The sequence below is a fragment of the Coturnix japonica genome, chromosome 4 (genome assembly GCF_001577835.2).
Source record: "Coturnix japonica isolate 7356 chromosome 4, Coturnix japonica 2.1, whole genome shotgun sequence".
In the NCBI taxonomy this organism is placed as follows: Eukaryota; Metazoa; Chordata; class Aves; order Galliformes; family Phasianidae; genus Coturnix; species Coturnix japonica.
This window is the reverse complement of record NC_029519.1, coordinates 76,634,083-76,660,024: the sequence shown is the minus strand read 5'-3', so window position 1 is coordinate 76,660,024 and position 25,942 is coordinate 76,634,083. Positions and strand designations below refer to the sequence as shown.

Below are 25,942 nucleotides of genomic sequence, written 5' to 3'. Positions count from 1 at the left end.
TTAATGAACAGTTCAAATTACACAGTCTAAACAACATTTACTTATTTCCACATCAAAAGTTTGATTTTTTTTTCAAATACCAAGTAAATGCATTTCAGCACAGGCACTTTTTAAGTGAATCTGCTGTTTAAAAAAAAGGGGGGGAAAAAATACTTGAGCATAAATTTGTAGCAGATAGAACCTTAAAAAAAATACAGTCATTATTGGGTGCCTGCTTTTAATTAAAGTTCATTTGACCAATTTCAACAGACTGTTTCTGTAGGTGGGCCTCTTAACATCCAACTTAATTAGGCCTCACCAACTAGCCCTGGGGCCATGAAGAATGAAAGGAAAGTTACTGTTTCTCAAGGGTAACTTTAGGCTGTCTGTACATACACCATGAGATGGACAAAATCAATTCTTTCCATCCTAAGACTGTAGGAAGAATTTTTCTTATTGTGAACAGATAAATCCAACCATCACAATTTAGGGCACGACTTTCAGGTGGACCAGTAAATTCCTAAGGCTATTAATGAATTTCTGCTGGTGTCTTACACTACGCCAGGAGGATACTTGGACATTTTCTCATTAAATCTCCCATCTATAAGTGGGAACAAAAATTAAGAGTGCAAACAGAAAAGAGCCTGCACCAAGCACCTGAAATCCCACCCACCTCCTGGAGACACAGCAGTGGGAATTAGCACACATGGCCGAGCAAGAATATATTCCAGTGCTGAACTTCTATTACATAAGGAGAAATTGCACAATTACATAACAGTAGGTCAACAGCTTTGGAAATCAACAAGAAAAAAATCTTTAAAAACCCTACTTTCAGAGAAAACAACTTCATTCATGTGGAAGCATGAACATAATGAACTCCCAAATACTTCAGCGATATAGTCACGAATAAACCCACGAGGGCTGAATAAGCATTTACTCAAACATACTTAGAGAGTTTATAAAATAGCAGGCCACACCAGATTAAAAAACCCACAGGAGGGAAATGCTCCAGAGCTGTCCCTCCAATCGTCAAAAGGCCAAATCACAGCAAAGGAAAAGCTGGCGCGTTCTGAAGAGACAGTTTTTCAAAAGCAATGAAAAACGAAGCACAGATCCCCCCAACTCATTGACTGGTGCTGCTAAACAGCTGCATACTAATGGCCTTGCATACATTACAAGTGTCAGAGAACACTCTGAAATGAACAGACAACTTGAATCTTGGCAAATGGAAGGAATATAACGCTCACAGAGTCATACTGGAAAGTAGTTAAACATGCTAATTAGCACTGGTAGTTCACTGCCACAGAACACACGCCCAAAATGAAAAAACAAAGATGAATGTTGACTAGGAGTTCTCTGTCTTTCCTTACAAGCCACAATAAAAAAGTGACAAATACACAGACTTCTCATGCTTGTGCTATTCTGTTCTTAGGCTCATAATTAAAAAACAACTGGAAGAGAGAGCTCAAAGGGTCGTCCATCCACTCCCTTCCCAATCTCACTGACTGACTCATCCTGAGATCCAAGTCCATCGTTTCTTGTACTCCCCACCATGACCCTTCAGCAACTTCTTGCCCACCTGAAAGCTGTTACTTCAGCCCTTCACAAGCTCCTCTTCAGATTAACTCCTTTTATTCCCATCTCCAAGTCAAGATTTTCTAGACTTAAGCTCACACAGCAATTAAATGCATCGCACATCTTGCTGCTTGTAAAGAAACTGGAAATCCAGACTACTACAAAGCGCCATCAAACAAGCAAACAAAAAGTCTTCAAAGAATCTTAAAGTATTTCTTCATTTACAGCTTAATTTACATAATTTTGCCTTAATAATAAAACGCCTGCCCAAAATAAAGTCAGAAAAAAACACTGCTTTTAAGAGCAATTCATCATAGAGAAATAGAAAAGGCCAGACAGTTTGCTTAAAGCAAAACTGAAAACTTCTTTGGTAGATAATTTTCAGACTTTCAGTCTGAATTTTCCTAAAGAACTGTACATAACAGGCCTAATTATTGCCTGTTCAGTCTGAGAGAAAGGCCTATTAGCCAGACTCCTGTGTGAAAGCTGTTTGCTTTAACTTTTGTTGACTTCTCAACGATATTCAGCCCTACATTTCTGGACACCTACCAAGAAGAACTCAAGTGAAACTGGGAGGGAATACACAAGAATCCTGAAGGCATTATCGCAGTTTCATGCCAGCGATTACTTGGTCACACCAGCACAAAAGATCACTGAAATTTTCCCTGTTCATTCCAGCAGCAGTGCAGGAAAAACATTTGGCTTTGGAAGGAATAAGCCACAAGAGCATCAGTGGATATGTTTTAATACCAAACAGATGTCAACTATGTCTTTTATGGCTTGATAGCATTCAACTGTGCTGCAAAAGTTACTAAAATGTAGAGCAAATACAGTAGTTATTCTTTTACTTTTCAGGTCTAAACCATCTTTGTAGTTTATCAACTCGAATCCAAATCCATTAAATCCACAGAGAAAGGTAGAAGTGTCATGTAAATGTCACTATCACGTTAATCCATGACTTCGTCAGCATCAGATAAGACAAGTTTTCTATGACAAACTGAATGCAGAACAGAAATTTCAGTGTCATTTCTAGTTCATAAATTCTCTGCCATCTGAATATAATAAATGCCATCTGAAGATCTGTACTAGAAGCAATAAGCGACCCGTCCAGAAGCTCCAAGCCATTTCCATGACATCAGACCCTTGTTTTAACACAAACTTTCAGGACATTTGCGGGTTTGACTCTTTTCTTTTCCCAAGGGTCTCAATATCAATACCTCACCCAAATAAGTAGTTAAGATGAAAAACAGACATGGAACTAGAACTAAATTTAATGCTTGTTTCAAGGTTATAAGATTAACTATGAAGTTTACTTTTCCAAGTTGAATGAGATGCACGCTCTCAAAACTCCTCCTTGTTTCAGAGCTCTCACAAATACTTAAAGAAGAAAAATACTTTGGTGAATAATAATATCATTGCACAACTCTTAACATAACCCATATGGATGCAATGACCCACAATGAAGACATTCTACAGTTGAAAAGTGGAAAATTGAGAACTGTCAGCACATCATTTTTTTGTTATTCTGCTTTTACATCTGAAGTATATTACAGGGCACACAGTTAAAATGAAACTACATTCAGTCATCTTTACTCCTCTCCCCACATTATTTGTCAAAACTAAGGTGAGTTTATTTGTTCTTTGACTATGACACACTTGCTCTGAAGGAGCAGAGAGCCATTGAAATTTCCTTCTCCAAGCCTCTATGGGGGACACATCTACAATGCTGAACCTTCTTTCTTACTAGCATGACAAAAAAGTAAGAGGTAGATTTTGTTTGAATAATGCAGCATTGCAGAAACACAACTGCACACGCCTGTTTAGTCACAGAATCACAGTACTGTAGAGGTTGGAAGGGACCTCTAGAGATCATTGAGTCCAACCCCCATTGGAGTCCATGAAAGATATCACTACAGATAAGCACAGCACATCCACTGGGCTTTTGTTGTACTTCCAACATGCACCACTTACAGTTCAAGTCCATCCACATCACACTTAAGAATCTGTACTACCAGAAAGATGTTTGCAAGCTTCAACTACTCGCTGTGTCAATCCAACTCCTATTACTTGAGTCATACTCAGAAGGAAAAAAAAAAAGAAAAAAAAAAGATGGATGTAATATCCAGGAGAAGCAAAAACTGATCTATAAGACATCATAAATATGAATTCTGTATTGATTGAACTCTGATTCATCTCACACAAGATTTAGCACACGTCTCAAAACAGAAAATTCTCAAGATCCTTCTTGGATTGTATTTAGGATCTCTGAAAACCCAAACAATGAAAGCTTTCGGCCTGTCAATTCACATTCCAGATTCTTGTTGGCTCTGGGCTGTGCAGCTGGCAACATGACAAATTCTTTTCCCACACAAGAACTACAGCAGAAATTCCCCAACACGCACTTAGTATAACCTTCCTAGTTACACAAGAGTCAACCCTGACGAGGGAAGCCTTCATCAGAAAGTCTGCTCCGAAAATACACGACTGCCAACAGCCATGACATGTCTTTCTTTGACTTAAAGAAAAATGTATTTGATTGAAAGTAACGTTATTTATTTTGGTAGAAAGACTAAAGAGGGACAGGATGTTTGCTTGTTCTGCTTGTGAGTACAGTCTGTCAAGGGTAACAGATAAAACTGGAAAGAAAAAACTGCTGGAAACTATTTTCTTTGATACATCACTTGTACCATACATTACTCATTTTGTGCATGTACCTGTTTCATCACTTGTAATAGCTGGCTTTTAAAAATCATATTCTTCCCTAGAGCATCAGCATACATGGAAAACAAAATGTCTCTGTTACTGTACAGTAATATTCTCCCTTTTTTTTAAAATTAAACTGAATTCAGTCTTATTTAACCTTGAGTTTGTCTAGTCCACAGATCTTGAAAAGTAAGAGGATGCTGTACTGTCACCTAGTGTGGTATGTCGCTGCTTTTATGAGATGTATTTTTATTGTCAGTCCCGCAGTCAGTTTGAACACTGATTTCAAAGAATGTGAATCCGGCTGCAAACTGTGGAAAACTTTCAAAGCAGTGAAACTAAATAATGTAGTCATTAGGATAAAGAGAAATGTCAGCTGTTACATCTGGACAGATTATTTTGACAAGTAGCTGGGCATGACACTATTTCAAGATCAGCATTTTACTGCAGTCCTGCACTGAAGAAATACGTAACATCCCTGTCATCAAAGTGCACCAAATCTAAACCATAACTCTACAGACATTCTTCAAACAATTCTTATTACATCTATTTGATGTCTATAATACTTCTTGTTTACGCTGTGCCTTTCATTGGGTTGGGCTAGATCAGCTCCAGAGGCCCCTTTCAACCCTTATAATTCCGTGATTCCAAAGCTCTAAAGCAGACACTAAGACTGTTAATAACAAAAAAGAGAAAAACAGGTTTACTACCACATCAGATGCTATGCTAACTACCCAAGATGACAGGACAAATTAACATTTGCACCGCATGTTTTTAACCACTTGGCAGTTAACAGCCTGCTTTGGTTGTTTTCCATCAAATACTCAGTGGTTACTATTTGCAATGATAATGACTGTCACTTCTAAGTTAGCATTGGTAACGGCCTATTAACAAAAGGGACTTTTCCACACTCACAATAAAATAGCTGTTGGCTCAAAAAACAAAAGTCTTGATGACAACTTGAGGTACACTTTGGCTTTGGGGACTTCAATACACAAACAGCTTCTTCCAGATGTGAAGAAATTTGGTTACTACCATCTACAATCAATTTCATGTCAGTTACCAATTTTGGAAAGGATTCTGAAGCCGCAATGGGCATTTGCTTAGAAATTGATTCTTGTACCACTAAAAAAGTGCTCTGTGAACCCATTAGTTAAGATTATAAATGCTAAAACAATTTGATAATTTAAATGTAAAGCTAAATGATGAAATGAAGACCATACTCTTCCCAGGTTACAAAGGAATGAAATATTACAGTTAAGAATTCAGACAAAAACACCACCTTAATTTCTAAAAAAAAAAACAACAAGATAATCAACTTATCATGGAACAGAGCTCTAACTTCAAGAAAAACTTGAAAGAAATTGGCACAAGGTATGAAACAAGCCACTGTTTCATGCCCAGATCATTTGCTTTCCAACACTGATGTTTTATTATGAAGATCCTGAGATACTGTCAGAATCCACAGCAAACAACAGTATGGAACCAGGCTGGCACACGTACAGAGAAGTGGCTTCCTGAAAACACTACCAGCAGCCCAGCTGTTCATGTGGTCTGGTGCTCTGTACACTGCAACATTAACTTTCAACAATCACAATATCTCATTCATGCTTTTAAATCGGTAGAAAAGATTTTAGGCTGCACCATCATCCAAACAATTTGAGGATCACCAACTATCGGTACTCAAATAATCTTGTCCACCATGATTATGAAGATGGAAAAATACTTACAGAATAACAACACCGGAACAGAAAACACCAAGTATTTTAATGAGACAGAAGTGAACAAACACTGAAGAACTCTCAGGACTAGTCACAGTTTTCATCAGAAGGTGCTGCTGATGTGTTAGAAAGGTCAGCTTAGCATTTTATCTTATATCTCTCCACACAGAAAACTCCAGCCTACATCTTCAGCTCGCTAACAGGCTCCATATTTACCTTAAGATGGATCGAGACAATCACAATCTATTATTTATCACCTCAAGATTAAAAACTGCTGTACCTTTCTTTACCTTATTCAGGCATTGCCCTTACTGGGAATACATCCAAAGGGACAGAAAACCTCACTGGCATTTCTGGGAAATGTGTGACCAGCAGCAAAGCTATCGCTGTGGGCTTTAAATTACAAATAATAATAATCATATATGTAGAATATATGGGTGTAGGACAAAACACTGTCAAATCATGATAAAACTGAAAAAGAAAAAAGAAAAAAGATGTAGTGAAAATCAGAGCTGAACAAGCAAGCATTCCAAACTCTAAATGACATTCAACATTGATTTAAATGTCTGCCATATCTCCTCATTTAGTGCCTATCAATTTTGCAGTACAATGCTACAGAGAAACTTGAAACTATCCTTTCTTATTACACTACTCTCTACTTATAACACTTCCAGCCCTCTGCAGAATTATACACCATCCCTTCTCAATGGAAGCAGGGAATATCTTCTGAACTTCTTTTTTTTCCAGCAGTTCCACAGTCCTCTTTCATGGGCAAATGGAGAAGCAGGAGTAGAAAGCAGTGAGACCTGCATTTAATTAAGTCCCTTCAAAATAAGTATCAATAAGGTCCAGAAACTTTGACCTACAATCAAAATCTAAGAGAGTTTGGTTTGATATAGTGATGTCAGGATCAGTAAAGTTAGATTTCAAATTGCTCCTACAGGAATGAATATGTCATCTTGTTTTTGACATCTTCACCAGCCTAACAATTTAGGGCTCACAGTAATACACTTTATCTTAAATAGATTATTTGATTTAATCTGCTTAGCTTTTATAGAGCAATGACCCCACCACAATCGTGACTTTCCTCAGTTTGACTTCCCATGGGGTAAGAATCTGCAGAGCCAATTTCCTGCCCCCACAGTTACTGGGCAGAATGGGAAATGGCAGCTTTCTTAAGAGCTTCTTCCCCAGATACTTTGCCACAGGATCTTTAATTTTTGAGCCAAGATCATGGGTGAGCACATCAGCCAATAGGCTCAAGTGTAACAGATCAATCCAACTGCTCCTCTGTCAGAATTCCACTGGTCACCTTCTCCCAGCTCTCACTGGAGGATATTATGGCTTCTGTTTTTCCTATCTATTCCTACCAGAGGGCCTGAAGAATGATATACTAACTGCATTAGATCAAATTCACATCACTTACGCTGAAAAGCCAGAATGGCTGCGACACTGATATCACTCCCTCACAGCAGCAATGGAGGGTAAAAGGAGAGTGGATGCTTAAAAAAAGGAAACAACAACAAAAAGATAATATGCTTAAAAGTACTCCAGATAATCTATTAATTTATTACTGACTTCCACCTCTATTTTTCTGTCATATGGCAGCATAAACAACAACAAGAGATTGCATCCATGCACACATACATTTGGCAGTTAAAGATGTAAGAAAATACCGTGCTATGTTTTTCTTGGAGGAGCACCAGGCACCAAAACAAGGAAAAGGCAGCAGATTAGGACAGATATAAGAAAAAGGGGCACACAAAAGCTTTAAAACTGTCATTATTTCCCTGCAAAATACAGGGATGTTATTCCAACCTCAACAGGCATCACCGGTTCACAACCTCACCGGTTACCTTTCCGCACCCCAAGCACAGTTAGAAAGGCAGAGAAATGAGTTAACAACAAAGCAATAGCTGTAATGATTTCCACAGAAAACACACCCCATCTTTATTGTCTTAAAGGGAAACCATCAACAGTCGTAGTTCTAAGATTTACCAAGCTAAGAACCATCCGAATCTTCCAGACAGGGCACACAGTTTCTCAAAGCCAGAAATGCCTTCTCCTTACTTACACTTCTTACTGAGAAAGATAAACAGAAGCTGACTGGATACAAAAACTTTTATTTATCCTATTATTTATGTTTTAAGACGTATTCCAGGCACTGCGTAGAGAGAAAATATCACTGTATAAACAAAATTCACAAACTAAGCCATATTGCCTTGTTCTTCAGATGGAGAAAAAAAACCATTCCTGGCAAATGGAAAACTGGTGGGGATGTTTTATTTTTAAGATTCCGATGATTTGTTTAGAATGAACGTACTCTTCAAACAACAAAAGGGTATTTTCAAGTGTTTGGGTCTATTTCAACTGCACCCAAGAACAGAATGCAGCAGGTGACCATTTCCAGTAACAAAATACAAACTGTAGTAAGTGAAGGTACTAACAGGTTAACACGTGAAACACGTGAAGGAAACAGTGGAATTTTAAGATGCAACTTGTATTTCCAACTACAATTCCTTCAATTTAATATTTACCTGCTCCTCTCAGGCAAGGTTTTATTGATAAAATTTATCAGCCCTTGGCAAATCACCATACCGTGAACTGTGATGAATAACCTGTACGGGCTGACAGTTCATTCTAATTCTCTCTAAACTTTGTTTCACATTCTTCTAGCACTTCACTATTCCATACACCCTACACTGCACCTGAAACCCATTTAAATAGCTTTACATGAAGTGAAAATAAAGAATCATCTCTCAAACAGCTTCAAACAGCTCAACCTTTGCATTGCATTGAAGGATTTCCACACACGTTTCCACTGCACATACAAGCAGAACACAATAAATACTGTAAAACTTAATCCTGCAAACCTTCAGTCAACTTCTAAATATCCAGTGACTTAAGTGAAACTCTTGATCTGTTTGAGCACAAACACAGCTGTGTGCAGTGAAATTCTCAATTTCTTGTCTTTGCAATCTTCAAATACAGCTGAGAAGGCCAGAAGCTCCCTCTCCTCAGCTAACACAAGCTGAGGGAAATAGGGAATATAGGGGAAATAGAGTGTCCCTTCCCCATCCCACCCCAGCATCCTAAGATGATGCTAAAACTACACTTCTGGTTGAGAAGTTGAGCAGAACAGCTGAGCAAGTCAGTTAAGACCCATCTCTTGCCTTAAATATTAAGAGACTGATACTCTGTCAGTACTCAATATTAAGGTGTGAATCAGCCACCTGATAACCAGCTACTTAGGGAGTTTCAGAAAGAGCCATATTCTGGAAATACCCAATCAGCACTATCCCTGGGATTCTTCCTGGATACACTTTATTAAGAAATAACTGGTGATTTATACATTTATTTTAGTGATTAATGACTTTTCTTGCAAATATTGAAGCATTCCATGAGTAAACACCATGCACTGGTTGCGTGGGTCCCTCTAACACAAAAATACTTGTATCGAAATTTCATCAAAAGATACTGAAGTAAGACACTGAACAAAGGCGAATGGATTTGACCCAATCCAATAGCAAAGCAGACACTTTCACTGTCTTATCCATGAGGCTGTACAGTGTCCTGAACGTGACTTACCAAGCATACATAGAATCATAGAATTACCCAGGTTGGAAAAGACCTTGAAGATCATCAAGTCCAACCGCAGCCTAACCAGTACCCTAACTCTAACAACCCTCCACTAAATCATATCCCTGAGCACCACATCCAAACGGCTCTTAAACACAACCAGGGATGGCGATTCAACCACCTCCCTGGGGAGCCTGTTCCAGTACTTAACTATCCTTTCTGTAAAGAAATTCTTCCTATTATCCAACCTAAACTTGCCCTGGTGCAACTTGAGGCCATTTCCCCTCGTCCTGTGACTTGCCACTAGTGAGAAGAAACCTGCCCCACTCTCACTGTAAGAACTTTACATATATCTCTAATACACAGCACGGCCACATAGAGGATGATAAAACAATTCAAAAACACATTGAACAATTAAGTTAATTATCACGCATCAGCGGCTAGATCTGAGTTTCGCTCTAGTGTATGGAAGCTTTTTGTGTCAATATAAAATTTCATCAGAAATAATGATTACTAATGCTATAACAATGTACTTATTCCATTTTAATGTCAATTCCAAAAAAAAGAAAAAAGCAAACTATTGTCCCTCACTCCAACAATAAGGAATCCTTTTCTTTCTCTGCCTCCCACTTAGGGCATAATATCATTCTGTGTGTTTTAATATTTTTCAAGGAACAACAATTTAAAAAGAAAAAAACGAATAAAATTTCTGGTCTCTATTGTGAAAAAGATTCACAATCAATGTGAATTACAGTGCAGTTGGGCCTATTCTTTTTCAGTTTGCCTAAAGTCCAAAACTGCACGTTCCATTCACATGTATGATATGGTGAAGCACTGTAGAAGTGAATGGGCTCTTCTGAACAGTATCTGATAACACACCAACAGCTGAGAAAGGAAAGCATGGGATTGTGACCCACAAAGGGTTAAAGAGGTTTCCTAGCAAATCCACAAACATCTTCAGAGTTTTAACATCAAGCGTATGAACTATGCTGAATTCCTAGATCTCCTGTGGACTTCAACAGGTTTTCTTTCCAATCACTACGTTAGCAGGGAGGGGAAACTCAGAGCTTTAACATATATATACTATATATATACTATATATATATATATAAATCAAAGATGCTTCTAATATAAGGCCTAACATCTTGAAAGTTTTAACCTCAGCGACTAGGAAGCTGAACAGCTCTTATTCCCAACACGTCTCTACACTGTAATAGTGAGAAATAGTACATCCCTACTGGAGACGAAGCCTGACCTCTCCTCTTTCTGTTTCCTATGTATTCCCAATAGCCATTAATTTGTAACCCAAGAAATTCCCAGAACACACAGCTTACATGCATGCATGGTGATCCTACCTATATCCTCCTCAGCATGATCTCAAATTCCTCCATGGAAAGCCCAGGGTAATGCTGCACCCTCTCAACTCAAGGAAAACCAGAAACAAGGTCAATGATTCTCTGGCTGCAGTTCACACTCCCCCAATATTTATTGGCTAAAATAGTCAACTCTGATTTACTTTTCCCACTTCACATGACCACCATGTTTGAAGTTTTTCAAAGAAACCCTCAATACGTATCAGATGTGTGTTGGAAAACAGGAACGCCACGCAATCCAAATAATCAATATTGCTTTATTCTGCAATAGCCTAAAATGAGTTAATTCAGAATATCAGACTTCACCTGTTTTTTATGCTGGTAGAGATCTACGCTGGGTGTTGATTATTTGTTTTTCTTGGAGTAGGAGGATTATTTTCATGTGGAGAGGATTGATTTCATTCCTGCGTGAGCTGCTGTTGATATTCCCAAGCAGAAAGATTCCTTTCTAGAATTATCATCAATATATATCACGGGAGTGTTTACTTCCATCCTGCCTCTGTTCTAAAAGCCTCCTCTGTGCTATTTCCCAGAGCAAGGCTACAGGTCCCCTGCTCAAAATTTCTCTGTAGATTCTCTTAATCCTTTTCTCCTTAATCTCCATTATACAAAAAGAAATCCACATATGCACGGTCTGCGAGAGGCTAAGTAACTTTACCTCTCACCATAGTTACCACATCTGATTTAACCACTGGCTCCGGACATTGAATCATTGTCCTTTAAGATTAAAGATTTTTATTTACGTGTGCCTTGATACGTTCAACAAGCATAAAATCCTAAAACCGGATTGATTTTAGTATCAGTAGTAGCTGATTACATCTCAATTTATGCAACCGCAAGAGAACATGCCATCCACCTCTGCTGTCTCTGTACTGTGTTGTTTTCCAGGATCTCAGAAGCTCCAACGTTTAAACGTGTTACTATGACTGTTATTAAAAAGATTTTCAGCCTAATTCAATTCTTGGAATGGTTCTGAAGCAATTTGACATTCAGGTTTTCATCCGTGTGCCCAACTATTCCATTACACTTTTTTTTGTCTCTCATGGTAACCGATTTTATTTGACTTAACAGAAGCTGTTCAAATATTTAAAGGCACTCGGAGATGGCAGGAGTTTATCTAGGAGCATACATGTTGTGTCACAGATATTCCTTTCCTCGTTCTTACTCGCTGCCTTGTGGGTTTTTTTTTTCCCCTCCCTAGGAAACAAACGAGCTCTGGACCGGCCCCACCGCACCGGGAACGTGCTCACTTCATCTGTTTATGCGAATATTCAAGTTACAATGGGCACATTTGGAAATTACAAGCTCGCCAGTTAAAGCAGATGCTTCTTACGTTCCTTCATATGCACGGTATCCCTCTGCCAGGATCGGCGAGCGCAAGAACTAAAGTATAAACATCTGCAACACCTCGTCGTTTTGTTAACATTCTTGCACGCATTTCCTTGCTAACTCCAAAAAGGCACAACGGTGTAAAAACGGGGAAATCGGGAACATCTGGGCGATAGCGACGGCAAACGGAATGAAACATGAATAAACAAAAACATGGCGAAAGTGGCCTGGGGTTGTTACACTGTCAGATCATTTTTCCAAGCTCAACATCAAGGCTTTTGTTACAACCGAAGCGGTCATTTGCATGGAGAACCAACAGGGTTTCTTCTTCTTCAGCGTTTCCCGACCGTAACACACACTCGCTCTCCCCGACACACACACACACACAAGCAGGAAAAGCTTCTCTCTGGCAAACAGCCCCCGAATCGCGCACATATTCGCAACTACGGAACCCGAGGATCGCGAGCAAAGCTCCGCAGACCGAACGCTTCGCTACCGAGGCGGAATTTCGGCAGAAAAACAACAGACAAACCTTTGGAGCGCTGCCCCAGCCGGAGTTGTTCTCCCTCTCCCTCTGCTCGGCTGTTACTGACAAGATCAGGCTGAGATGAACAAGTCCCCGCTCCTCCAGCCTCGCCGCTTTGCTCTTCCCACCCGCTCCGGGCTTTAAATAATGGCAAACTTTCCCAAAGTTAAAAAATGCCCTGAATTAAAGCAACGAGAGGCACAATGACAGGAAAGCAGACAACGCAGCCTGGACAATCGCCGCAGCAGCACGAAGGGCACCGCTCCGTAGTTAGGGCTGTGTCAGCACTTTCTTCCTCAGCCCCCCCACTTCTCAGGGGCTGCGACTCAGAGCAGCGACAAAAGTGTTCACGGTTACAACGGGGGCTTCAAGGCGAACCCCCTCCCCTGTGCATCCCAACCCACCCATCCACATCACTCACAAAGTTACAGGAGCGCAGCAGGCTGAGCACTTTCATCACTGCAGCACATCCCAAGTGGTGGTGGTGGTGTTTTTTTAATGTAAATAAGGCTCTTAAAAATGACATTTCACAAGCATTTTATCTACATTGTGTATTTTGGCCCCCTCTGTCTATATATTTATATATGTGTGTATTTAAATCAAAGTAAATTCACAAATCCCTTTGACACCTGAAATTTGCCTTGTGTAAGCATGGAATAATTCCTCCATCCCTGCTACTTCTCATGGCCTGCTCACATTGCTGGGCTGCCCACAGCCTCCGCTGAAGGTTCAGCTCCCATCCATCCAGCAATGTTGGAACCTGAGCTGCTTGCTGAGCACACCTGCACCTTCCTCTGATAAGCCAAGTGTCCTCGCACTCATGCTAAAATAAGAAAACAACGTGTTTGATCTGCACATCAGTCATTTCTTTTAGTGTAAAACAGACGAAGACTGTTGGGCAAGAAACCCAAGTGTACGTTTTGCCCCTTCAGACTGATACAGAAGGGCTCGTTTATCCCCCCAAAACACAGCAGATCAACATTAGTTCATGGAAAGGCTCTCGGTGAATTTCTGACCCTGCAGTTCTGTTTTGTATCTATCACAGGGAAAGAAACTGTATCCATCTATGAGGAGCAGCCCCTTATGAACGCTTTGTTGCCGTGAATAACTCAGCAGAGCGATGATCCTCCCAATAAGGTGCTCTCAAAACACTCCAGGAACTTATTCCCAAATCCTCATAGATCTCCTACAAACCCTAACAACTCTTTAACACCTCAAGGTATCTGCAAATAGCATCAGTCACCTCACACTTCTGTCCTACTGACACTAATGAGCCACTGTGTGTATTTTGAAGGCAAGCTATTTCTATATTAACACCTTATTAGGTATGCAGTAAAGGCTAAAAAATATAAATTTAAACTTCTGTTCTTCAGATAGAAGATTAATGTGAAATATGAGGTCCTCAATATCTCATATACCTCTTAACCGACCAGCAGAACATTGCAGAAGCTTCTGCTTCCACATTATAGAATCATAGAATTACCCAGGTTGGAAAAGATCTTGAAGATCATCAAGACCAACCGCAGCATAACCAGAACCCGAACTCTAAAAACCCTCCACTAAATCATATCCCTGAGCACCACATCCAAACGGCTCTTAAACACAACCAGGGATGGTGATTCAACCACCTCCCTGGGGAGCCTATTCCAGTACTTAACTACCCTTTCTGTAAAGAAGTTCTTCCTAACATCCAACCTAAACTTGCCCTGGCAAGATAATACAGATTTCCTTCTGCCACCTTGGTGTGGAGGCTGTCAGTCCAAAGCAAAGTGGAAAATGAGAGGAAATGCCTTTAAAGAAGGCATTAATCTTCAAAGAAGGCTGGAGGATTCTGTATGCTCTGCTTAATTGTAACTAATGACTAAATACACTGATAAGATGCTAAATGAGAATGAGCATTAACAGACTGTGATTCAACCGGACAATGGCAAGAAATACAAAATGGAAACTGATTTTCATTCCATTGACACCACTAGGGGACAAAGAAAAATACACAGAAGCAGCATATGAAGCTTCCTAATGGATCCAAAGTTGTGTTTCCTATCTGTGAAGAGTGTAGTAGAATTTACAAGACCTGTAAAATCAAAGCCATACTGGCAATTAAACCGAACTTAATTAAATTAAACCTGGGCTTGATAACTTTCTATGGTAGGTTAAGCAGAAGACATTTATTAACCTAATATTAAAGAACAAAGTACAACCTCTGTATATGAATAACCATAGCCACGAATAGAAACAACCATCAATATTTTTGTTAAATTCAGCAGGAAACTACAGATTTTAACAAGTTCCAAAGCTCATTAGTTTAGTTCTCATCTCCACATTTACCGGGCCAGCATTTGTATTATAAATCAACAGCTGCAACCTAAAGTTGAAAACATGCCAGAAATACGAATAGGTTGTATCAATATTTGCACACGGAGCCTACAACATCAATTAGTTGACACTCAACAATTAAAGCTTCCTCTCCAAAGTTGCAATATTTAAAGGTTAAAGATTAGACATGCTCCCTCTTGTGTTAAACTAAGAATACACGGAATACATGCTGTTTTCTCTGACATGATGGTTACTTGGCCATCTGTTCCATTAAGAAAAGCCCTTTAACTTTGGCTACTAATGCCTGACTAAGCATCACCAGTCATTCCCAAGCTTAAAGACAGGTACAGCCAGCACACACAGCCAGCACACACAGCCTTTAACCATAGAACATGTGTTACATTACAACTACTGTATGAACAGAAAGGACCACTAAGGACATTACACATGAAAAACCTGCATGAATCACATTTTTTGGACAAATATCTACACAAGTAGGCAAATTACATAGGAAGACTCCCCTCTTCAGTGCCTGCACGTATCTGAGGAGTTAAAAGCGCGGCCACCTTAAGCTGTTCAGTAACATCAACGATATAGAATATTAAACAGCAGATTTCCTTGTAAATATTAGCTTACAGAATATTTAAAGCAAACTGGAACAACAGGAAGAATGCCACAGCATTATGCTTGTAAATGCGGCTACAACTGTGCTCAGTTCAAGGAGCTCTCATAAACCATTCCCTGCACAGAGGAGGCAGATCCATCCTTACACCAACCCTCCCGCAGAATCTGGCCTCACGATCATGCCTGGACATGAGCCTTAATCCCAGGTGCAACAGCTACAAATGGATTTACTAATAAACCTTTTAAACAAAGACTTTGCACCTGGTGTGGGCTTGGCACGTTATGTTCAGGCATATATTTGCTGATTACGGTCAGCATCGGGGGGGAGCTGAGAGTGAACAGTTTGCAGTCAAAAGAGAATTTAACACACGGCAACACAACTTCACACATCTCTTTTAATGACCACCAGCCGATGTGTGAGGAAGGAGCAGCCAGGCCCACGTCTGCTGGAAATGAAGAAACAAACATCCTAAAGAACAAACACCTGTGAAAAGCAGCTCACTCTTTCAAGCCTAGAAATTTGCTTTCGTATATAGATGTTGGTCACTCCAAAAGTAACGCCTCCAAGATATTTCTATAGAAACTACAACAGATACAAAGAGAACTGTTGGATAGCACAGATTTTCAGCTATAGAACTTCTTTTCAGTGCAGCCATCACCATTAGCCATGTGGATTTCTGCTACATATGAATAGGAGACTATGCACCAAGCTCAAAAATCTACACCAGCAGAGGTGAAGCACTGAAATGCAGCACAGAGAGGCAGCGAGTGCTCACACCCACTGTTTGGTCTCTGAATACACAGTGAGCATCAATGAATGTCAACGGGCGCCATTCTTTCTACACAAATGCACTGACACACCTTCGCTTCATGCACACCATCATGTCAGACACCATTTTGTCACAGTGCCCCTCTGCTGCCATCTGTCACGCGGGAACAAACTGTAACGGGATACTGGTGGGAAGGTTCGACCCCTAATGCCATCCCACCAACATCCGCCTCTGATGTCTTGGCTTTACCAGCACGGTAAAACAGGAGGCGTTACATTCAGAGCAGCTCGTTTTCTTGCAGATTGGAAATCTCAGAACTGCAGAGATTAGGAAAGTGAGTTGAAAACACGACAACATTGTCCCATACAGGCAGGTATCAGCTTTACACCGGCTGCAGACCCCAGGGCTGCCTCAGGGAGAACCATAGCCGGATTGCAGGCTGTACAGGGGACACTGAGGAGCAGTGTCGTTCCCAAGCAGAAAACCGCTATGGTAGCATCACAGAATGACCCGGGTTGGAAGGGACCTCAAGGATCATGTAGTTCCAACCCCCCTGCCTGGCAGGGCCACCAAACATACACCTTTACTAGATCAGGTTGCCCAGGGCCCCGTCCAACCTGGTCTTGAACACCTCCAAGGACGGGGCATCCACAACCTCCCTGGGCAGCCTGTTCCAGGGCCTAACCACTCTCCTAGTGAAGAACTTCCCCCTAACATCCAACTTAAATCTTCCTCTTTTAACTTAAAACCATTTCCCCGTGTCCTGCTATTGTCAGCCCTTTCCAAGAGTTTACTCCCCTCCTGGGTGTAAGTTCCCAGGGCCTTCACCCCGTCACACAACCAGGGTCGGGTCCCCCCAGTGCCACGGCACCAGCCCAGCACGCTCCGTCCGTTCGCGTAACCGCCGCTCCTCATTGGGACCGCTCTAAGAACTCGCTCAAACCCCGTGGAAGCAGAACGGCCCCGATACGGAGCGCTGAGGGTGTGAACCCCACCGGGACGGACCACCCGGAGCTCAAACCCGGTGCAAAGTCCCGCCTCTCACCGGTAAAACTGGGCGCCGGGCTCGGGGCCTCCCCTCAAACCCCTGTGCGGGTCACCCCCCTTAAACAACGGGTTGGGAATGGGGAGGGTGAGCCGGGTCGGGCTGAGGGAGCTGAGGGAGCTGAGGGAGCTGAGGGGACTGAGGGAGCTGAGGGGAAGGGGACTCACGCTGTGTCCGCTATTTAAATCTCTTCCCGCCGCCTCACTGCCTCTCACTCGCTCTCTCCTCCCCACGGAACTCACTAAGCGCGGCCCCCTCCCTTCCCTGCCGGCCAATATGCACAGAGCCGCACTACGGGAGCGTTGCTCCGCCCTCTATCCCTGCCCGCTCATCCCATTCGCTCGGCTGCCCGTCCGTCAGCTGAGTGACGAAACGCCATTGGGTGGGGCTGCTGTCTGTCAATACCCGCCCCTGTTAGGCTCCGCCCCCCGCCCCTCCCCTCCCGTAGTGTGTTAAAACGGCCGTTCCAAGTCACCGGCAAAATTTACTTTTAAGCCCCGCCTACTTACATCAATGAGAGATCTTGATTGGGCGAGGAGAATGCCAATCTTACTCGAAGTAGGCGGTTCGCTGTCTACTCCATCCAAACATCCCGCCTATCCCAGCGCCGTAATCCTCAACTCAGACATTTGATTTGTCCGCGTTTCCAGCTAGCCCCGCCCTTTCCCCCAGCGCCATCCAATCAAGCGCGGCATCTCAAACTGTAGGCGGTATAAAACCTCATAAACAGAGCGCGTGAAACAACCGCCTCCATTGGTCTGCGTAGAGGCGCTTACTCTTCCGCCATTGCCGTTGTGCGGAGCGTACCACTGCGCAGCGGGGGGGGGAGCGGAGTGGGCGTGCGTTGGTTCGCTCCGTCTCTATGAGTGATGGGGCGGAGGAAGGCCTTTATTGCCCGGCATGCCGCGCGCACTGTAGGTAGCTGCCTCCGCTCCGCGCTGGGGAGGGCGGGGGAGGAGGAGGAGGAGGAGGAAGGAGGGAGGCTGGTGCCCGATCCAAGATGGCGGTGCAGGAATCAGCTGCTCAGCTCTCAATGACTTTGAAGGTGCAAGAGTACCCCACTCTCAAGGTGGGTGCCCGGCTGAGGGGAGCGGAGGGCTCTTGCCTTTTAACGGGGGGTCCCACGGTTCCCTTTTCGCCTTCCCGATGTGGCTGAGCGAGCCGTGTGTGTGTGTGGAGCCCTCCACCATGGCTTCTCTCCTCCTCCACTTCTCGCTGCGAGGACAGAGAGACGTGCCTGGAATACAGCGAGCTGAGGGGAAGGGGCAGGGCTGAGGGCTGGGGTGGGGGCTGTGGGTGCTGTGAGATGCTTGATACTGTGAGATGCTGGGTGCTGTGAGGGGTGGGAGAATCCCTGCCTCCCTGAGGGTGGAAAGAGCACAAAAAAAGGAGCGAATGTAGTGAATAAAAAGAAGGCCTGTGTGATATATGCACCAAGTCATAATGGTTAGCCGAAGCGTGGAGCGCTCCTGAAGGTGCTGTGTCTGAAGGATGGTGGTTTGTCATCTGGCCATCGCTGTGGTGAAGGGATTGAAGGGCTCAGGGCTGAGCATTGAGGTCATCGCCTCAGATTGTTGAGCTGGAAGGGTGATGCTCGTAGGAATCAGTGGGAACCTTTGTTTGGAGTCTGGTGGTGTGTACAGGAGGTGCACCGCATTAATAGGTACGGCTGGGGGAAGGAGCTGTGATGCAGAACGTTGGTTTGGGCATCTCCCAGGACAGTGCATCAGCAGCTTTTCACGTATAGGAGGTGCTTTGCAGCTCAACTTTGTGATGCTGAGATCACGCTGCACTTTCACGCAGTCAGTCCTGTGTGCCTTGAGCACTGTTTGTTTGGCAGGCTTTTTGGCTGTGTTCTTCCTGTGCATGTCCTCATTCCCCACCCTCCCGGTTTTCATTTAGTTCCAAGAAACAGAAGAACAAAATCTTGATTCCATTTTCATTTTACATGATGCAAAATCATCTTTCTATCATTGTTTCCTTGTTACTCAGTCCTGAATTCTGCAATGCATTTAGAGAGCACTCTAGCACTTTCCACAGCAATGTGAAGACCCTTAAAGTTAAGAAGATCGTTTTACAACTGCGTTTCAGCCTTATTCCAGTTGTTATCACAGCTCTGCCTGTTACATTCCTGAAAAATTACTGGCAGCAAAGATCAGGGAGTTCTTGTTTTCTTGGTTGTGACTTAAGATGAGTTGTCAAGGTGCCAGCCATTTAAAAGCTGGAGAATGTTTTGGACTAATTCTTCCATTTCCCCAAGCCTGTTTTTGCCCTGAAAAAAGAAAAAAAAAAAAATCAGAACAAAAATATACATTGAAGAATGGAATGTTGTTTGTGATGTTGGGAAGCTGAATAGTGAGTGAGACGCCCTTTAAATTTCCTAGGGAGGTTGCTGTTTATTGATTCTTCCCAGCACCCATTCGACTGCTGAGTTGTTTCTCTGATCTTTAGTAGCGTTTTCTTGCTTAAGAAACCTGCCACAGCAATGTCTGCTCAGAGCTGTTCTGTATGTCCTTTTAAACGCTGTTAACTGGGAGCCGTGTATCAAAACACTTTAGCAGTCAAGGTGAAGAAACAACAGGGAGAGATGATCACAGAAGGTTCAAGTCTGCTGGAATATGTTGACTGCAAATTCCACTTGGACACAGGTGGCTAAAAGTTTCCACTGGACTTGAGCCTTTGCGGAGATTTGATTTCCAGGTTTGTGAAATGATACACGGCCATTTGTGCTTTTAATTATGATCACCAGTGCAGTGGCTTGAGATATTTCACTTGGAGTTTTGGATACTGGTGATTTTTTTCCCTGATGTGAGGAAAACATCAAAGATTATAGACTTGTATTTATATCCTTCCTGTTTTCTCCCTCTGGCTTCCTCATGCCGACATCACTAGGCAGTGATTGTGTAATAGCTCTGTATGTTCTACACGGTGCCTTCCATGTGAAAGCATGCTTAAAACTGACATCCAGCATCGCTACTGCTGGATTGTGGCTGCTGCAGGACTGGAAATGCTTCAGCTGTTGTTCAGCAGTTTGGCTCAGGAGGAGTAAATTGACTTCTTCAGATGAACGTAGAGAAGATATTTAAGCATATAAAATAATGCTCGAGTATTTCCTCCATGTGCCTCCTCCTTGTCAAGGACAAGAAGGCCGCCAGCTATTCCTCATTCAAAGTGCTGTGGAATCTGAAGGGGGGGAGGGAAGGCTGCTGATCAGGAGTTTTGCAGCCTTCGTCTGAGGGATATAACGTGAAGGCTGGTGGTTTAAAAAGGGATGAATGTGAACATTGTTATTGTGGTTCTTTGGTGAAGCACTAATAAACAAGTAATGACAAGAAGCTCGATAATTCATCTGTATCCTCAGCAGTGAGAGGAGCTGTTGAACTGAACTAAAATGGAATAGGACCCTAAAACTGTGGGATCTTCCATCTTAAAGAAGGGGTTGGTCATGTGTCAAAATACTCTTGTCAGGGTTGTTCACTGACAGCAGTTGAGGGTTGGATGTGGTATTTTAAAGCTATCTGCTTTTTAAAACAGCTGATCAAAATGAGAGCTGTGGAAGCACAGAATTCTTGAGCATCATCTCGATGCTGCTGATTGGCTTCTTTTGTTGGCAGCTGTGTTAGGGGAATACTGGCACCGGATTTAATAAGATGTTAATTTCTCAAGGAAATACCGTGTCTACCTGATCTTTTAATAGGGGAACAGATAACACAGGGGAGGGAAGCATATGTTGTTTCTGTCCTGAGTTCACAGTGTCACTGCAGCCAGCTGAACTCAAAGTGGGGGCAGAGTAGGTTGCTCAGGGCATGTTCTGCCTGGTCTTCATGGGCAAATGATGGTCTGATGCTTGTTTAATGTTATGAATGTAAGAAAAAAGGCTTACATGGAGTTGTTCTGTCTTCCATTTTGTGCCTGTTCACACAGAATCACACAGAATGACCCGGGTTGGAAGGGACCTCAAGGATCATGTAGTTCCAACCCCCCTGCCTGGCAGGGCCACCAAACATACACCTTTACTAGATCAGGTTGCCCAGGGCCCCGTCCAACCTGGCCTTGAACACCTCCAAGGACGGGGCATCCACAACCTCCCTGGGCAGCCTGTTCCAGGGCCTAACCACTCTCCTAGTGAAGATCTGTTGTCTCTGTCTCTTGTCTTGCCAATGAGGTGTAGTCTGTCTCCATCTTCTTTCCTGTCCCCATCAGGTGTTAATGCACATGGATTTGATTTACCCAGAGCCTTTTCTTTTCGAGGCTAAGCAATCCTTGTTCTCTCAGCTTCTCTTCATGTGTGAGATGCTCCAACCTGTTGGTAAGCTGTGGCCTTTTTCTGTGCACACTGCTGTGTCCCTCCTATAGTGGAGGCCCAGAACATGTTATAGCACTCCAGATGAGCATAATTCATGTGGAAGGGAAGGCTCGCCTTCCTTGCCCTGCTGGCCATGCTCTCAAGGTGCCGTTGGCTTTCTTTGCTCCAAAGGCCTCTTACTGTTACACATTCAGCTTGTCCTCCTGGACTCCCATGTCCTTTCTGGAAGGCTGCTTTCCAGCCGGTTGTTCTCCAATAGTTACTGCTGCCTGTGGTTGTTTGTTCCCAAGTGCAGGACTTGCCGTTTCCCTCTGTACTGCATTGAGTTCTCTTTGCCCTTTTCTCCAGCCTGTTGAGGTCCCTCTGAGCAGCAGCACGACCATCTGGCATATGAGCAGCTTCAAGTCTTATGTTGGTTGCGGTTGGACTTGATGATCTTCAAGGTCTTTTCCAACCTGGGTAATTCTATGATTCTCTGTCTCCTGCGGACTGTAAAGGTGCACTTAAACCCTTGTAGAATCTTGAGTGAAGACAACAGTTTATTCTAGTCAACCTTTTTTTGTTCCTGCTGAAACAGAAAAGTTTATTTTCTCCTTTATTTGCGTGATTAGAATTTAGTTTTAATCATAGCTTTGTATTTTGACAGAAGTATTCAGCAATGCAGTGTCAAGCTTTGAATGTACAACAGCAGAAGTTGCTCAGTGAGAGAGGTACAGACAGCGCGAGGGCAGAAGTAGAACAGTTGGAATGCCTTGTGCACTGTCAGTGTATCTACACAACAAGTTCCTTGCTGCTTGTTGATCAGTAACTGACTGTAACGCTCCTCAGGTGGAAGGCTGAAGCTGGCTATAGCAGTCAGTGAGCTCTGTGCTGACTTGGTGTGAGTGCTTGTATCTCACACTAAATCACTCTTCAAAGTGGCTGCACTGACTCACTCAGCATGCATTAAATATCCATACCAAGCATTAGTATGTTGCTGAACCATGCACTTCCCGTTTCAACACATCGTGCTTGCATGCCAGCAAACAGGCGTGACGCCTTGTGCTGCTGCTCTGCTGCACTTGGCTCAGTGTGCTTCCTGTATTGGGACAGTGAGGGTGACAGAGCACTGGAACAGGCTGCCCAGGGAGGTGGTGGAGTCTCCTTCTCTGGAGATATTTAAGACCCGCCTGGACGCCTACCTGTGTGACGTGGTGTAGGGAGCCTGCTTTGGCAGGGGACCCTACAATTCTGTGACTGCAGGGAGAGTTTAACATTGGAAAGCAGCGAGGGTAGGGGTTGGCTCCTGTGGGATTTGGTCTCTTTTCCACCCCTGCCAACTCCCTGTAAAATGCATTTGCAAGTGATCAGTGCAGGAGGAAAACACAATTAAGGCAGTAAGGAGCCATGAGCCAGAGATATCATTTTGGTTTGGTTTGTTGCTGGAAGCTGTTGTGGTAAGAAGACACTTTCTGTCATAGGAATGGAACCTTTGCTGGATGTTGGGGACTTACCCAGAGCCAGTTCTCTTTTCTTTGACCCTCTTCTATCTTTCATTTCAGTAGTTCCTGTGTTAAGCAGTGTGATGGTGCACCTTAGAGCCCTTAAGCTTAGGGAAGCAGTTGTGGCAGGTGGGTAATTTCTAAAAGGGCTTGCTAGCAAAATCCATCAATCCTTATAAGCTTCAGAAACCGCTTGCATTATGTTTGGTCTCCCATAGGGAACAGCCCAGAGATGCACCCTACAGAAGTATTTGCTCATACAGAATGTGAAATAGGCTGTATCAGTGGCTACCTAATCCAATCTGACATATGTTATTGCCTATTTAAATGAAGCAAGGTTTTATTGTCAGGATATCTTTATCATGGCACCCAATAATAGAACTGTTTCACATCCTACGCTTGCTTCGCTTCAGCTTTGATTTTGAGCACTCTGGGCATTGCCTTGAGGTGTGAGCTGCAGTGAGCACTGAAGTAATACAGGTAATCTTATTGAGTAGACCTTTGGTTGTTCGTATTTCCTGGTAGATGTCTGCTGAGCCAATAATCCTTAATTATATGTTAGGTGCAATGCTGTCACTTCAGTTGGAGTTGGTTATTTTGGGAGCAGACAGGCCAAAGCCAGGATCCCCAGCCTAAAGGCTCGTGGCTGTGCAAATGTGGAGGAGGAGGGTGACAACTTTTATTTAAAGAGCTGATGCTGTGAGTAAAATGAACGAACATTTGGAGGATAAAGAAGGACTTAAACAAAGAAAAGGGACTTTGTTAGAGTGCAGACTTGCTGTGTGATCTTGTCCAGTTGGCTGCTGCTTTGGTGGGGAAGGAATGCTTCATTTCTTCTCCTAAAAGGAGGAGAGCAAAGAGCGTTCCTCCAAGGTGTGAGTTTAAGATTGTAGCTGTAAGCCAGTGTTGTGAGAAGCTGTCTGTGCCCGTAGTGTGGCTGGAGGCAGAACTCTTAACATGGCTGTCAACCTTGCATTGGGATGCAAGTCAGTTCTGTCTGACCATACAGCATCTTTATAAAGCCTTTGGTTAAACTTACTGGAGATTCTACTCAAAATCTGCTTACGTATATTAATGAACACTTACTAATATACATGACTAGCAGTTTATATGAATGGATAATATTTAGGGTAATTGCTTCTTTTTAATAAATATGTAGCAGATGAACAGTTTAAGATCTTTCGCTGTTAATTCTCTACTGTATTGAAGTAGCAGCTTCAGATATTGTGGTGATGTTTTCTTTGACCTTTTTAACTAAGGAGAACTATTTGACTTTATACTTAAAAAAAAGTTTTTAAGACTATTTCTAAAAAGAATCCAAGTGATCTACAGCTGCATTTAAGGCTTGTGAAATTATTTTTTCTCTTTTGATCTGTGTCTTTTTAAGAATTCATATTCACACTTGTACCTAATTCAGCCTAAATCCAGCCATTATTCTGAGCCTCTCATTTGGGATATATGCTGCTTCTCCTTTCTTTTAATTTTCTTTTAATTTTCTAATTTTGCCTGGAAACAGAAAGAAATATCACTACGAGGGATTGATAAGAGCCATGAATCAGAATAATTCATTCTGTGAATGAGTGATGATATAATTTACATTTTGGATGAGTTGAGTGAGAAATAATGATGCCAATTCAGCTCTCGAATTATCTAAGAGCCAGAGGAAGAAATAAAAAATAAACATTAAGGATTTCAGTGATTCTGCATAGAAATGCTTCTGTGCTGTTGGCTTGTCTGGGAACTTGATACAGTTTATTGTGCTCTGCTTCATGTTTGAAGTGGCACCATGTGTAATTTTTGTTGTTGAATGTAAGCAATTTGGTATCAAGGAAGCATCTTAAAGCTCAAAAGTATTTCCTTGCTCTGTTTACCTCCTCTTGATGTTGCTTATTTTCAAACTTTAGGAGATAATTCTTTTTATCTTGTATGTTCCTTTTCTTCCTCTTTTCCTTTGCATAAAGTAGGACTAAGTTGGTTTTGCTTCTGTATTTGTTTGAGATCATTTAATCAGCTGTGCTTTCTCTTCCCTACTTGTCTATGGTTAGGCTTAATTTCGTATACAAGCACAATATATATTGCATTTGAAAAAGCTTGTTTATACCACAGAGAATCTTTTGTTGGGTTGACTTAAAGACGTGTAAATTCACACAGCTCTCTGGTGCTTTGCAGGTGCTATAAGCTAACACAGTTGAGAGGAAGCACATCATTTTTGTGACCCTTGAAAGGAGAGCATAGCTCTGTAATGGTTTCCCCCATCTAATCTGGTAGGACGCTTTTTATTTATTTTTCTTAAATCTTCCCTTTTTTGTACTTCCCACTAGTGTTACTTTACTTGATGTACCTCAAAAGAGCTTTAAAAATCCATTGCAAATTCCTTCCTGCCCAGGGTTGGATTCACTAGAAGAGATACTCTGTGTAGGTATTTCTATACTCAAACAATTCACTCTTTGTGGCCAGAAGTTTGACTTGCTTTCAGCTGGGAGGCATTAGTGTAAAAAGAGGATGATTCATGCAGGCATCATTAAAGTTGGGGTTTATAGTTAAGTTCTCTGCATGAGTTAGTACTGCTATCAGCCTGGACCTGATTATCTTTCAATCAAATAGAGGGGGAACAG

At 42.4% G+C, this 25,942-nt stretch overlaps 2 protein-coding genes across 6 annotated transcripts in view; one reads left to right on the top strand and one right to left on the bottom strand.

Annotated features, from left to right (window-relative positions):
* Window positions 1-12,807, bottom strand: part of CTBP1 (C-terminal binding protein 1) — a 195,851-nt gene extending 183,044 nt beyond the window's left edge. Inside the window, exon 1 of the mRNA XM_015862567.2 lies at window positions 12,792-12,807. The gene's annotated coding sequence lies outside the window, so the exon portion shown is untranslated. The remainder of the gene's footprint in view (window positions 1-12,791) is intronic.
* Window positions 12,808-17,447: 4,640 nt separating this feature from the next.
* The window catches only part of MAEA (macrophage erythroblast attacher), a 44,982-nt gene continuing 36,487 nt past the window's right edge, over window positions 17,448-25,942 (top strand). The window contains exons 1-2 of one of the 5 annotated variants that reach the window (XM_015862573.1): window positions 18,498-18,609; window positions 25,497-25,591. Coding sequence is in view for 2 of the 5 variants with exons in the window: in XM_015862571.1 (XP_015718057.1) it covers window positions 18,541-18,609 (69 nt within the window). In the remaining 3 variants the exon portion in view is untranslated. Of the gene's footprint in view, window positions 17,543-18,331; window positions 18,455-18,477; window positions 18,610-19,179; window positions 19,204-25,496; window positions 25,592-25,942 lie in introns of those variants that run through there. The other 4 variants (XM_015862576.2, XM_015862572.2, XM_015862571.1 and 1 more) reach the window with 4 other exon arrangements.